Below are 14,058 nucleotides of genomic sequence, written 5' to 3' on the forward strand. Positions count from 1 at the left end.
AGTTTCTCCACAACCTCGCCAGCATTTGTTGCTTGCTGTTCTGTTAAATTTTGCTATTTTGACTGGGGTGAAATGATATCTCATAGTTGTTTTAAGAAATATTTTTGAGTTATGGTGTTTGAGAAGAGTACTGAATATCCCTTGGACTTCCAAAATAACAAATGTATCTATTTTAGAGGAAGTGAAATCAGGTACTCTTTAAAGGCAAGTCAAGGATGGTAAAACTTGGTCTCACATATTTTAAGCATGTTGTCAGGAGAGCCATTACTTGGATAAAGATATTATTCTGGGAAAGTTGGAAGGTTTGAGAAATAGAGGAATACCCTCACAATGATAGATTGACACAGTGATTATAACAGTGGGATCAAGCATATCAGAGATTGTGCTGGTGGTATAAGTTTAGGGCAGAGTTCAGACCTGTTATTTATAGGGTTGCTGTGAGTTGCAGTAGACTAGCTGGCATCTAACAACAGTTTTGAAAGAGATATCCTAGTGCCTTGGCAGAATGAGCTTAAACATCTAATTAAGCATCCAGAAGATTACTTCATAATTTGGGAACATATGCACAGTTAACTGTCTTTTGTTTGAAATATCTTGAGTCCCTGGTGAAAGAGATTAATGCGCTCTGCATCTGCCTGCAAGGTAGGTTGGTTTTGAGTCCATGCAGAAAAGTCCAAGGAGAAAGGCCTGGAGACTTACTTTTGAAAGAAAGACCCGTTGTTGAACAGCCTGCATAAAGTCACCGTAAATCAGAGTTGGCTAGATGGAGTATGTTTTTTTTTGCATACTCTGTACAAAATAGATGAACTTTCAAAAAAGCAGGCAACCATTATGCAGACAACTTTGAGCAGATAAAAGCATTTAACTCTTTTTGTGGTTTAGCTTTTCTTTTTTCTGATGTTTTTAGTGAGCTGACTCCTGAGTTGTTGTGGACCTCTGTCCTACTTCTGTACACTGGCACTATGTGTCCTGTCCATGTGTCCTTGGAGACACTGCTGTGTGCTACACTCATGCTTGTGTCCACTTCTGGGAGTACAGGTAAGTGTGTCAGGACAGCATGGCTCCACCCTGATCAGTCCTGGGAAAAACAGACTTTGACTTCGGTGCTTTGTAGAAAATGGTAATAATCTGAAGGTAGCTGTGACAGTGTGGCCTGAAGGAATTTGTGCTGCTAATCCAGAGGTCCCACCTCTCTGGATGTCACTAGTTTACTCCTTGGTAGACATCTGATTGGTCTCCTCCTTTTGCAACCAACAGTTTCAGAAACCCTCTGGTGGGTTGCTGTGAGTCAAAATTGACTCAAGAGCAGTTTGAAAGATGTTTCTAAGATTTGTTTGCTCAGCTTCATGACTTAACAGTATGACTGTTGTTGTTGTTGATTGCCTTTGAGTCGATTCATAGCGACCCTATGAACAAAATGCCTGAAGCCTCTCTACAGCTATCAACATTTATCATAGAGTGTCCGGAGGCAAGTTGTTTAGGAAGTGGATGCCACTCCTGCTACTGAAGAGATTTTAGGACCTTAGCTTAGATCTCCTAATAGTGCTTTGGGGCATAAAAAGAAATATTTGCCAAACAAGCATTTTTCAAATTTCATCTTTTGGAAAATTCCAAATCTGGAAATTATTGCAGGAATAAAATGCTGACTACACACAACCAAATAGATGTTTACAGTTGGCATGTTGTTGTTGTGTACCCTGGAGTCAGAACTGACCCAGAGTTGACTCTCTAGTGGGTTTTCAGAAGAATTAACCACACAGGAGAAGAATGTCCATCTTTCTCCCAGGGAGCAATGGTGGATTTAAACTGTGTGCCTTTGGGATTGCAGTGCAGATTCTTACTACTAGGCCACCAGGGCTCCCAGCATAGTATTAATCAAATATAGAGTAAAAGAACTTTGCTGTCTTCCCCAGTGTTATCACTCTTTATATTATTGCCAAGCTTAAAAGTATTTATTTTTAAATATTTAAATAAGCACTGAGCCCAAGACTTGTCACGTGTTTTATTTTATAAAAATATGTATATAAGATATACTAAGGATGTTTACTCATTAAGTAATACTTATTATCTTTGATATATCAGAATTGGTAAGGACAAGATGATATAGTGGTAGTGTTTTTGCTTTTATTCTGCTATAAAGTCACCTCAAATTCAGCCAAAAGGGATACTTCCCTTAATCTTAATTTCTGATTCAATGTCTTATAAAAATAGATACAATAATTTATTGATTTATTTCCTCCAAATGAACACTATTTCTGTTTTCCTCCTCAACTCCTTTTGAGGAGTGGATAATTTAGTGCAAGAACTCCCTCCACCCCAAGTACCTGGAGTGATAGCCTTAAAAAAGGAAACCTTTGCAAACACCACATAAAATATTCAGATTGTTACCTTATATAACCTTATATCTAAAAAAAAGATGTTATTAGGTGCTGCACAATGACTACACTCATAGTGTCCCTATAATAGCATATCTGAACTTTGGACTACCCTGTGCGGTCCTCATCATCCCCCTTGAGCCCATTACTACAGTCAGTCCTTCTTGTTGAAGGTCTTTCTTTCTTTTGCTGACTTTCTACCTTTCCAAGCATAAAGTCTTTTTCCAAGGATTGCTGTTGTTGTTGCTAGGTGCCATCAAATTGAGTATTACTCATAGTGATCCTGTGGACAGGATCTGAACCCTCTGCCATCCCCACATCTCTAACACACTCATGTCCTTTGCTGCAGTGACTGTGTCAAATCAGTTGGTTGAGGGTCTTCCTCTCTTTGCCGTCCCTCCACCTTCCCAAGTGTGATGGATAGACCTCATACTTTGGTTGTGGCTTTATTAATTTCTATTTAAAGTTGAGCATCCTTTCATATTAAAAGGAAGTAATAGAGATAACATAACCTTTGTGTAAGAAATAACTTGCACCCGAAAGTCAAATCTTGTTGGTAAAATAGCTCGTTTCACTGCTGACTTGTTGAAACCAACTCATAACTGACCCTCTAGCAGGTCTTCAGAGGCTATAGATTCTATGAGAGGAGATTGATCATCTTTCTCTCAGTGGCACTGGTGGATTTGAACCACCACATAGATAGTGCTTTTGGATTGGTAGCACAACCCCCTGTGGGGTATACCACTAGGCAGATATTGGTAAAGTAGGAGAGAATAAAAAAAAAATTTTCCTTTTTCAGATTCTAAATTTCCAATTCTTACAAATCACTTATTTAAAATAACTTTGCTATTTCACATTAATAGAAATGAAATTTTATCTGCTTTATATCATGTGGATTTTTGTTTGTTCCACATTTATTAAGTCTCAGGCAACAAATTTTATCTTTTTTTTTATCCTTCTGAAAATTGGCAATTAAAATGTTGCTGGAACTTTTATAGGCATTAAGGAACATGATACATATATAGAGGAAATAAAGAATTGCACAATTATTGATAAAATGTTTTTAATGCGTTCTTCTCCTCTCCCTCATGCCCACCCCTTACACGTGGGGAATATTTTCTATAGATTTGGCACCGTCTTTTATTTCTGAGCCACTCTCTGCTGTCCAGAAACTTGGTGAACCTGTAGTATTACATTGTTCTGCTGAACCCATGACTGCTCATATCTCATGGTTGCTTAATGGAGAAAGATTGGATCGAAATGTGGGACACATTAAGATTCATCAGGGGACTTTGACCATCGTTTCTCTTAATCCTTCCCTTTTGGGACACTACCAGTGCATTGCTAATAATAGCATTGGTACTGTTGTGAGTGCCCCTGCAAGAATCTCCCCTGCAGGTGAGTTTCATTTGGTGTCTGTTATGTGTGTTTCCTGAAGCCTCTATTTATACAGTGTTTGTATTTGTGAATATTGAGAAGAACTTGGGCTTTGCTGTCAAATCCTCCCAGTAGGAATTCTTTGTTGTGCGAATAGCTTTAAACCTCAGCAAGCACAGTATCTTCAGCTGTAACAAGATACGGAAATTATTTGGTTGGTTTTTTTAAGGATACGTACACAGTAAGGATCATTTTCTAATGTGCATTCTGAATAATTTCTTTGTAAGTTTTTAAAAGTCCCTAACTTTGTTGTTAAATTGTTGTTTCACACTAAGTAATTTTATGCAGTTCTTTATCCTTTTTTTCCCATCTAATTGTTTTATTTCTCTTGATCACTGAGTTATTTTAATTTAAATAATTGAAAGCAGACTAAAACAGCGGGGGATAAATAACTGACTGTAAGGAAAGGAAGGCTAAGAACGGAACTTACGGAAAATCTGGAGTGAGTGGTTTTATTGGTAAACTTCAGGCATCTTCCTTTCAAACGGTGATGGCTTCCAGTAATGGAAAACTTCTTTATAAGGACACCCCTATCTACAGAACAAATTTGGATCCCCCTAGTGAGTTTGTCAAAACTGAGAAGAGTAAATGTTTTTGCAGAGCTATGACCCATGGACAGCTCCAAGATACAACTGGAGAGCTGGATTCCTAGTGACAGCTGTTGAGTGCTATGCACTGGGGATGATAAAGAAGCTCGGAAACTTCCTCTATCTTCAGAACTTAAAACAAGAGCAGTTGAAACCCAGAGACAATATACAGATAATTCAAATGATAGTACAACTTACTTTTCATGTCTTAAGTTAATATGGTAATGTGAGCAGGTTCAAGCAGAATAATTAATTATATATACAGAAAGTGAGGGGTTTTTAATATCTTTTTAAAATATTAATTTTAATGAACATTTACAGAGATTTTGGATTTCCATTCATTCATTGTTTCACTTTTCTCCCTGCCCACCCTGCCCCCCAGTTCGTTCCTCAGAGAGTGAGTTTTAATGAACAACTAACTGATTGAAGAGGACTTATCTTTGCAGAATGAGAATAATTATGCTTTATCATTCTCAATTATGTTTTTTCTCTTTTAAGGTCTGTGTGTGATGTCTTAAGAGCTGTGTGTTTTTCAGTCCCTTACAAGCAATACATTCTGAGAAAGTGTGACATGGATTTCTTTAGCTGTCAGTCCTCAGCCATGCACACCTGGGTTCCTTGCTGTCTCAGATGGAAACACTGTGCACTCCTTGGGTTGTGATTAGCTGCCACCAGAGGCCATGTATAGATGTTTTGAATTTTTTTCATTTTCCTTTAGAAACAGAATAAATTTGTATTTATTTATTTACATATTTAATTTTTATTTTAGTTCTTGGCAATTTTGATTCATTACCAAAGAATGTTATTACAGCAGAAGAAAAAAGTGCTGGTTTCATTGGCTGCAAGGTACCAGATAGTAACCCCAAGGCTGAGGTGCGTTATAAAATTCGAGGGAAATGGCTCAAGCATTCCACAGGTGAGACATTTTCTAGAAAGCCAATGATGCATGCAGGATAAGCAGTAGCCAGCTGTTGAGCTCTGTACCATAGAGCTCTGTGGGTACAGTAAATCCAGAAACAGATGTATTGTCTCTGCTCTTAGGAAACCTAAGAGGAATAGGCTTAAATAGGAATAGGTCAGAGTATACAACTAATTCTGATTTAGTACCTGCAGGAGTTGATCTTTAAGCCATTCAGTCTCTGCTCAGCAGGCAGCCTTCCGAGAAAACCATACTGGTAGCTCTTTCACTCTTCGTCCCCTTGACTTAGCTGTGCTTGTCTTCAGAGAATTAATCATACTAGCTAGCCATTGCTAATTGCTTGTCCTTGCCTCTGCCATGCCACCTTCCTTACACTAGGCTGTAAGAGTGCTTTGTTTGCTGTGTCGCTTCACTCATGCTTTGGCAATCATCTGGCAGAAAATAAGTACACAGCACATACTTGGTGGGGAAAAATCAAGACAAATGATTAAAAAATTAATGAATATCATAAGATCATTGTTGGAGCAACAGGTTTGCTCAAGGTGATAAAGATGCTGTCTGGGTGCAAAAGGGTCCTGAAGGTCCACACAGCAGTATCATGGAAGAAAGCCAGGAAGTCTGTTTTCGGGAAGACAGTTCCTGTTTGTCATCAAGTGTTTTCTAACTCCTGGCAACCCTATGTACCATTGGTTGGGTCCATGGATCTTTTGGTTTGTAGCCAAGCACTTAACAATTTGCACCACCCAGGGATTCCAGTCAACTAAGATGACAGCCAAGAAAACCCAGAGGAGCATCTCCAGTTGTAACACCTGGGGCCCCCCTGAGTGGCCATCACTTCAATGGCAATGAGTTTGTTTTTGTTATGGTTTATATTTTATTTTTCTCATTGTTCCTTAGGACTTTTTTGCAATTGTGATTTTAATGAAAATTTACAAAAAGTTGGATTTTCATTCTTGAACTGTTGCATCTTTTCCTCCCTTCCTCTTCCCTGTTACTGTTTTTAAAAGGATGGGAATTTATCTGAGTTTAACAACATTTCTTCTTTTTGCACTATTCTTAATGAATGGTCTGTTGTTAAAATGTTTATAATAGAGTTGATTTTTTCTTAATTGTTTGCTTGCTGCTTGTCTTGCGTCTAAATTTCAAACCTAGTTTGTGATTTGAACCAGCTAGTTGCTACTTTATGGTATTACTGTAGTCTGTAGTGTCCCTCATTAAAGGACAATGCCTAACTGCATGCCCCTCCTTCCTTCCTCAGATAAATACTTGATTCTTCCATCAGGAAATCTTCACATTTTAAATGTATCCTTAGAGGACAGGGGAACATATAAATGTGCAATTTATAATTCTGTCACTCAGGAATTGAAAGTTGAATCCACTGGCCAGAAGCTCCTTGTGAATCGTAAGTATCTGAGGGAATAATGGGAACTAGAATAATCCTCAGAAAATCATTCTTCATAACAAAGTTGGGAAATGAGAATCCATTTATCCTTTAGATTCTTTTTCTTTATCATAAGAAAATATTTTTTTAAAGTAGACACTAATACATTGTAGACATGTAATAAATTTAGTAGATATTTTAAAAATATAACAGTTTTGCAGTCAGGAACTGACAGGGGTCAATATGGTAGTAAATATATGTGCAAAACATTTTTTGCCCTTAAAAAAGAAAATAGTAGAGAAAATATAAATTCATAGGAGTGTTAAGCATATTGGTGGTCGCTGCTATTAAATTTTATGTTAAAATTCATTCTGGTTAAAGCACTCTAGTGGCCTAGAGGTAAAGAATCTGTATTGTAATCTTAAATGCACATGGTTCAAATCTGCCAGCCACTCTGAAGGAGAAGGCTGGCAATCTCCTCCCTTGCGATTGATTTTAGCTTCTGAAAACCCGCTAGAGGGACAACTATTAGTTGATTCCAACTCAGTGGTACACAGTTACATGTTAAAAAATATACCTGTTTTGTTTTAACCCAGATTTTTTGATAAAGATAACTGAGAAGCATCAATGCTCAGAGCAGAGTAAAGTAGTGGTTTCTGCATGGCTTAAGAATTCTACACTAAATCACTAATTCAAAAATACTCTTAGAAGACCACGAAGTCTTTTGATTTTTATCTAAAAATTACTTTGCTATGACATAAGACCTTGTGATTTTAAGGAGAACAAATTGAAAAATTCTTTTCCTCCCTCCACTGTTTTGATTCTTTATTGTTACTTTTTGTTGAAAAAAATTAGGGTATAAGAAAAAGGACAGGAGAAAATGACACATAATTATTAAACTGCCTCATTTTTTCAGTTTATGACAATTATGTGTTCCCAGACATTATGTGTTCCCAGAGACTGAAAAAAAAAAAAATCCTAAAAAAACTATATCAAAACACTGAAACAAAACAACCGTTAACATCAATCCTGGTCTATATACTAAATATATTAAGACAGATAAATTTCTTGTTTTCTTAAAAAAAATAAAACCATTGAAAGTCATTTAATTAAAAACTAATTCAGAAGAGGACTCAAAACTTTCATTATAGTTGTGTTTTTAAGACATTTCTGAATGATTTGGACCTACAACCTAGGGACATTATTTTATTTTGCCAAGGTTTATTACAGCAGGCTTTAAAAAACCTACACTATACACTAACAGTAAATACTAAATAACTGAATGTTGTCAGGTTTTCAACCCCTTAAGATTTCAGCTGCCATCAGGGTATAATTTCCAACATGTCAGTGATTTGTAATTCATCCAGCATTTATAAGCTCAACAGAAGTCAAATTTCCCCTATAACTGGGAGGCATCCTTTCCATTTTTAACCCACATTCTGCTGGTGAGATCTGAAGCTCAGGGCCTCCAACTTCATTTCCTTCAGTTATACAAGTTAGTTTTATATTATCTTGTCAAAGGTCTTTTCTCAGATGTCTGCTCTAATTAAAAAGAAAACACACCAACAACTGAAGATCTAAAAAAAAAAATCTTAATATGTTTTGCTGTCCCTTCTTTTTTGCAGGCCTTTCTTCAGGCTATGTTCACATTCTTCATCCCACCCTGTCGCAGGCACTGGCTGTTATTTCTCATAGCCCTGTAACCCTGGAGTGTATAGTGAGGGGGGTGCCCGCTTCTCAAGTACGCTGGTTGAAGGATGGTCAGGATGTTGTGCTGGGAAGCAGGTGGAGAAGGCTGTATTCTCATCTTACCACTGATAGCATTGATCCAATGGATGCAGGGAACTATTCTTGTGTGGTGGGAAACACATCTGGAGACCTGAAACATGTGACTTATGTGGTGAATGTGCTTGGTAAGATATTACTTACTTTCTGTCCTCCACCTTCAAACAGGCTGTTTTCTGGTCTAATGGACATTTCGGTGGAAGATCTGTTTGTGTATCTAGAAAAGCCAATATGAGTAGCTGAACAAGTTTTTCTCAAGGACTGCTGAATTAGGCAGTATTTCTGAGTGACACAAAGCATCATTTCACATGAGATATTCTAGGGAACTTTGTCCTCAACTGGTTATATAACACAGAGCTTGTTCCTTCATGGCATGGTAGAAAAGGAACTGGAAATTGCTAGAGTCATGACGAGAATTTCTGAGCTCTATTAGTGGGTGGTATTCAGGATATGTGAAAAGACATTTTCTTGACTAGAAAATACCACCTCAAAAAAAAAAATTGTTCTTGTTACTTTCCCCTTTTGAGGGAATATGTGATTCAAAAGTTTTGTGTATGTATATATGTAAAATCAACCTTATCTATCTCAGAGTTATTCTTTTTTTTCTCTCTGATGTCCACCTCACTATTAAGTGTTGCAGCAGTGAATGTTTTCCTCTTGAAAATGTATTTTTGTGAAAACCAAAGAAAAATGAGTAAGGGATAGATTACTAGTGCTCTGCTGTCCTAATGGTAAGGAATTGCACTATTAACATGAAGGCACACAGTTTAAATCAACCAGCTGCTCTGTGGGAGAAAAGTGGGCATTTTCTTCTTGTGATTTATTGCTCCTAAAAACCCACTGGAGAGTCATCTATGAGTTGCTAGATGCTTCATAATGATATGAATTTTGTATTCTACTTTGAATTTTTTTGTAGATTCTCTTCAGGTGTGTATTTCTGCTGTTGCCCTAACATAGAACTGAAGTATGACTGTATGGTAAATAAATTTAAAATTCAATGATAAACAATATTGAGTTAATATACATAATTATTTGATTTGAGCATATGGTGCAGATATTGATGATTGATGACTGTGTAGATAAAAAGTGACTAAATATGGAATGGAACTCAAAAAACAGTGAAGACCAACTTTCCTGGTCCTGGAGTGTCCAGTGTTAGGTATCCACTGCTAACCCAAAGGCCATGCCTCTCTGTCAGGTTGAATCTCCCAGTGGCTCCTCAGAAGGAATATGGGCAGTCTCCTTCCATGCTGTGCAATTTACAGCTTCACAGACTCACTAGAGGGCCAGCTCTGAGCTGGTTCTGACTTGACAGTAAGACTGTTGTTGGGTGCCATTGCATGGTTACAGCTCATAGCAAACCAATAAACAAATACTGAACCTTGCTGGATCTTGCACCATTCTCACCATCCCTACTATGCTCAGCCAATTGTTGCAGTCTCTCTAAATCCATATATCTCATTGAAGGTTTTATTTTTTTTTCTCTCTGACCCTATACTTTTCCCAGAATGGTGTTTTTTGTTTTTTTTTGGTTTATTTGGTTTTTTTTACTACATGCTCAAAGATGTGACATGAAGTCTCACCATCCTTGCATCTAAAAAGCACCTGGGTTGCACTTTCTCCAAGATAGTGTGTTTTTTTGTCAGTCTTTGGTATATTCTGTACTCTTCTCTAACATCACAATTCAAAGACAAAAATTCCTTCTGTCTTTTTTATTCATTTTCCAACTTTCGAATGCATATTGAAAATAACATGGCCTGGGAAAAGTACAACATAACTTAAGTCTTTAAACTGACATACTTGCTCTTTTGCACTTGAAAGAGGTCCTTGACAACAGATTTGCCCAATGCCTATGGTATTAGTCATCCTTCAACTTTCAGCCAAACAATAGACAAATATATCTAAAAGGTAATGAATAACACACTCTTTAAAATAACCAACCATATAAAGAAAGAAGGGCAGGATTTACCTTGAAAGCAGGAAGGGGTAGGATAGAAAGATTAGTAGAAATGAGAATTACAAGGAGAAAATAGAAAATTGTCATTATGACAGGGAATTATCAGAAATACAAGCTGGGTTTAGAAGAGTCTGGACACTAGGGACATCATCACCGAAGTCAGATGAATCTTGGCTGAAAGCAGAGAATACAAGAGGAATGCCCATCTGTGTTTCATTGACTATGAAAAGGCTTTTGACTCTATGGATCACAACAAACTGTGGCTGACCTTGAGAAGAATGGGAATCCCAGAACATCTTATTGTTCTCATACAAAACCTCTATTTGAACCAGGATACAGTTGTCAGAACAGAACAGGGAAACACTGCATGGTTCAAAATCAGGAAGGAGTGCATCAGGGATCCAGATCATTTGAAATGCTGGACTTTCTGAGGAGGAATGTAGCATCAGGATTGGAGAAAGACTCATCAACAACTTGCATTAGGCAGATAACACAACCTTGCTTGTTGAAACTGAAAAGGACCTGAAGGGCTTGCTGCAGAAAATCAAGGACTGTAGTCTTCAACATGGATTGAAGCTCAACATCAAGAAATCAGAGATTCTCACCACTGGGCCAGTTGGTAGCACCATGATAGGTAGAGATTAGATTGAGATTGTTAACAATTTCAGCTGGCTGGATTCCACAGTCAATACTCTTGGCACCAGCAGTAAAGAAATCAAAAGACAAATTGCAATAGGAAAATCTGCTGGCAGGGACCTCTCCAGAGTGCTGAAGAACAAGGATGTCAGTCTAGAGACTAATGTGTCCCTGATCCAGGTCATAGCCTTTGTAACTACTTGCTTTGCGAAAGCTGGACAAAGATGACAGAAGAAAGACTGTTTTGAGTTGTGGTGCTGGAGAAGAATATTGAACATACTACGGAGTGCCAAGAGAATAGCTGTGTCTCGGAGAGGTTGAAACCAAGCTAATCCTTGGAGACAAGGATTTTGAGACTCCTTCTCACGTACTTTGGACATGTAACCAGGAAGGAACAGTTTTTGGAGAAGGACATCATGCTTGGAAAGGTAGAGAAGAGGAAGATCTTGGATTGACATAGTAACTGGGTTAATGAGGGTAAATGTGTCAGAGACAGTGATATTGGCTCAGGATAGACCAGATTCAGAGTTATTGTGCATAGGGTTGCTAAGAGAGGTAGTTGACTCTATAGCACATAATAATAATTATAGTTTATGCTATAAAACAAAGTGTGTAAATGGTTGAATAGAAAAACCAATTTGCTTGGTAAACTTTCACTCAGATCATAGTAAGAAAAACAAATCTACAAAAGGAAAAAATGGATTTTTTTAAAAAAAAGAATGACATTAAAGGACTTAAAGAAATTTTGTGCATAGTATATACCCAGCCTGGCAATAGAGAATGGACCTTTCCAGACATATTATTCTGTATTTGTTCTTATTTAGCCAGGAAAACTTTCTTTTAAATGGATTGCCTGGAACAAATGTTAATAGAAGTCCAGGTTTTGAAACTATGTATATTAGGGACAAAGGAGTGAGAGGACAGAGAAAGCTGTTTAAAAAGGAGACTATAATTTATTAGTAACCTGGTTTATCCTATTAAATGAAAGTTAAAACTCATTTCTAATGTCTTCTTGATGATCACAGCAGATGGGAGAATGCAAATAAACATAACAGTTTGGTTTCAAGTAGTTATTGGTAGAGAGAAGATTTTAAATGGCTCATGGGACAATTTTAAAAGTCCGTCTTGAGAACTAGAGTTTAATTTGTGTGTTTTACTTTCAGAACATGCTTCCATTTCTAAAGGATTGCAAGATCAGCTGGTGTCTCTAGGTGCCACGGTCCATTTTTCCTGTGATGTTCATGGGAATCCAGCACCCAGATGTACCTGGTTTCATAATGCGCAGCCCATTCATCCTTCCCCACGACATCTATCTGCAGGAAATGGACTCAGAATCAGTGGGGTTACCATGGAAGATTCTGGACTCTATCAATGTGTAGCTGATAACGGTATTGGATTTATGCAGTCTACTGGAAGACTTGAAATTAAAGGTACACTTTTAGGTCATGTTGTACAGGAAATTTTACTTATCTGTAGACTTCTGTTCTAATTAAGAATGAAATTATTTTTATTAAAAGAAACTAACCCTGTCACCATCACAGAACTGTGTTCATTTTCCGTATGCTCAGCTGCCCCTAGTTCATACAGACATTTTCCTGTCAAGCTAATTTGAAAATGTTGTTGTTGTTGTTGTTGTTGTTGTTGTTGTTATGTGCCGTCGAGTTGCTTGCAACTCATAGCGACCCTATGTACAACAGCCCTAAACCCTGCTCTATCCTGTGCCAATCTCACTGCCTCCGAAACACCCATCCCGATTACCCCAGTCACTGAATCAATCCACCTCATAGAGGGTCTTCCCCTCCTGCACCGTCCCTCCACCCTACCAAGCATAATGTCCCTCTCCAAGGACCTCTCCCTCCTTACAACATGTCCAAAGTATGTCAGACGAAGCCTCAGAATCCTTGCCTCCAAGGAGTAGCCTGGTTTAACCCTTTCTAGGATGAATCTGTTTGTTTTCTTGGCAGTCCATGGTACATTCAATACTCTTCTCCAGCACCACAGCTCAAAGGCATCAATAATTTGAAAATATTTGTTAAAAATTTAAAATATATGTCATTTACAAGGGTGTATGGCTAAAAATCTATCTTTTACTGGGTTCCTCGGGTAACTAGCTCTCTTTTTCAGAATTAACTAGTTTGATCACTTTCTTGAATAGCTGTGTATGTACATATATAATTACACACATGGGTATGTATAAAAATAGTTTTGAGTTCTTCCCCAACCCAAATAAATGACAGTAATATTCTTTGCCTTTGATTTTTCACTTACCATTTATCTTTGGTGTCTTCTCATGTGGTTCATGAAAAGATAATCTTGTCTCTCTTTTAAGTAGCTGCTTAGTATTCCTTTGTATAATTTTACTGATATGACTAAGATCTCACTGATCCATTTTTATTGTTGAAAAATTAGTTTATTGCAACCCTACAGGACAGAGTAGAACTGACCTATAAAGTTTCCAAGACTTTAAATCTCTATGAAAGCAGGCTGCTTTGTCTTTCTCCTGAGCATTAGGTCTTTATTCTGCTTTCTGATTGGAACAACTAACTTTTTAGTTGACAACTAACCACTTTAACCACACACCTCTAGGGCTCCTGCCTTATTTGATGACTTTTTCTAAACTTTTGTAATTATTCTGTTGTTATATACCTTCAAGTTGGAAGATGCACGTAACTGACCCTCCAGTAGGTTTTCAGAGGCATTAAATGACACAGGAGGAGATTGGCCATCTTTCTCTGGTGGAGCAGCTGGTGGATTCCAAGCACCTACTCTGCATTGACAGCACAATTCCTCACTACCAAGCCACCAAGCCCCAGTTGTTGTTGTTGTTATGTGCCGTCGAGTCGTTTCCGACTCATAGTGACCCTATGCACAACAGCCCTAACCCTGCTCTATCCTGCGCCAACCACACCGCCTCTGACACACCCATCCCGATTACCCCAGTCACAGAATCAATCCATCTCATAGAGGGTCTTCCCCTCCTG

At 37.8% G+C, this 14,058-nt stretch overlaps 1 protein-coding gene across 1 annotated transcript in view; it reads left to right on the forward strand.

Annotated features, from left to right (window-relative positions):
• The first annotated feature begins 962 nt into the window (after window positions 1–962).
• The window catches only part of CDON (cell adhesion associated, oncogene regulated), a 130,289-nt gene continuing 117,193 nt past the window's right edge, over window positions 963–14,058 (forward strand). Inside the window, exons 1-6 of the mRNA XM_006900864.1 lie at window positions 963–1,038; window positions 3,501–3,773; window positions 5,169–5,315; window positions 6,577–6,720; window positions 8,325–8,612; window positions 12,241–12,507. Of these exons, the coding sequence (XP_006900926.1) occupies window positions 963–1,038; window positions 3,501–3,773; window positions 5,169–5,315; window positions 6,577–6,720; window positions 8,325–8,612; window positions 12,241–12,507 (1,195 nt within the window). The remainder of the gene's footprint in view (window positions 1,039–3,500; window positions 3,774–5,168; window positions 5,316–6,576; window positions 6,721–8,324; window positions 8,613–12,240; window positions 12,508–14,058) is intronic.

The sequence above is a fragment of the Elephantulus edwardii genome, unplaced genomic scaffold (genome assembly GCF_000299155.1).
Source record: "Elephantulus edwardii isolate Elephantulus edwardi_28Jun2011 unplaced genomic scaffold, EleEdw1.0 scaffold00297, whole genome shotgun sequence".
Lineage (NCBI taxonomy): Eukaryota > Metazoa > Chordata > Mammalia > Macroscelidea > Macroscelididae > Elephantulus > Elephantulus edwardii.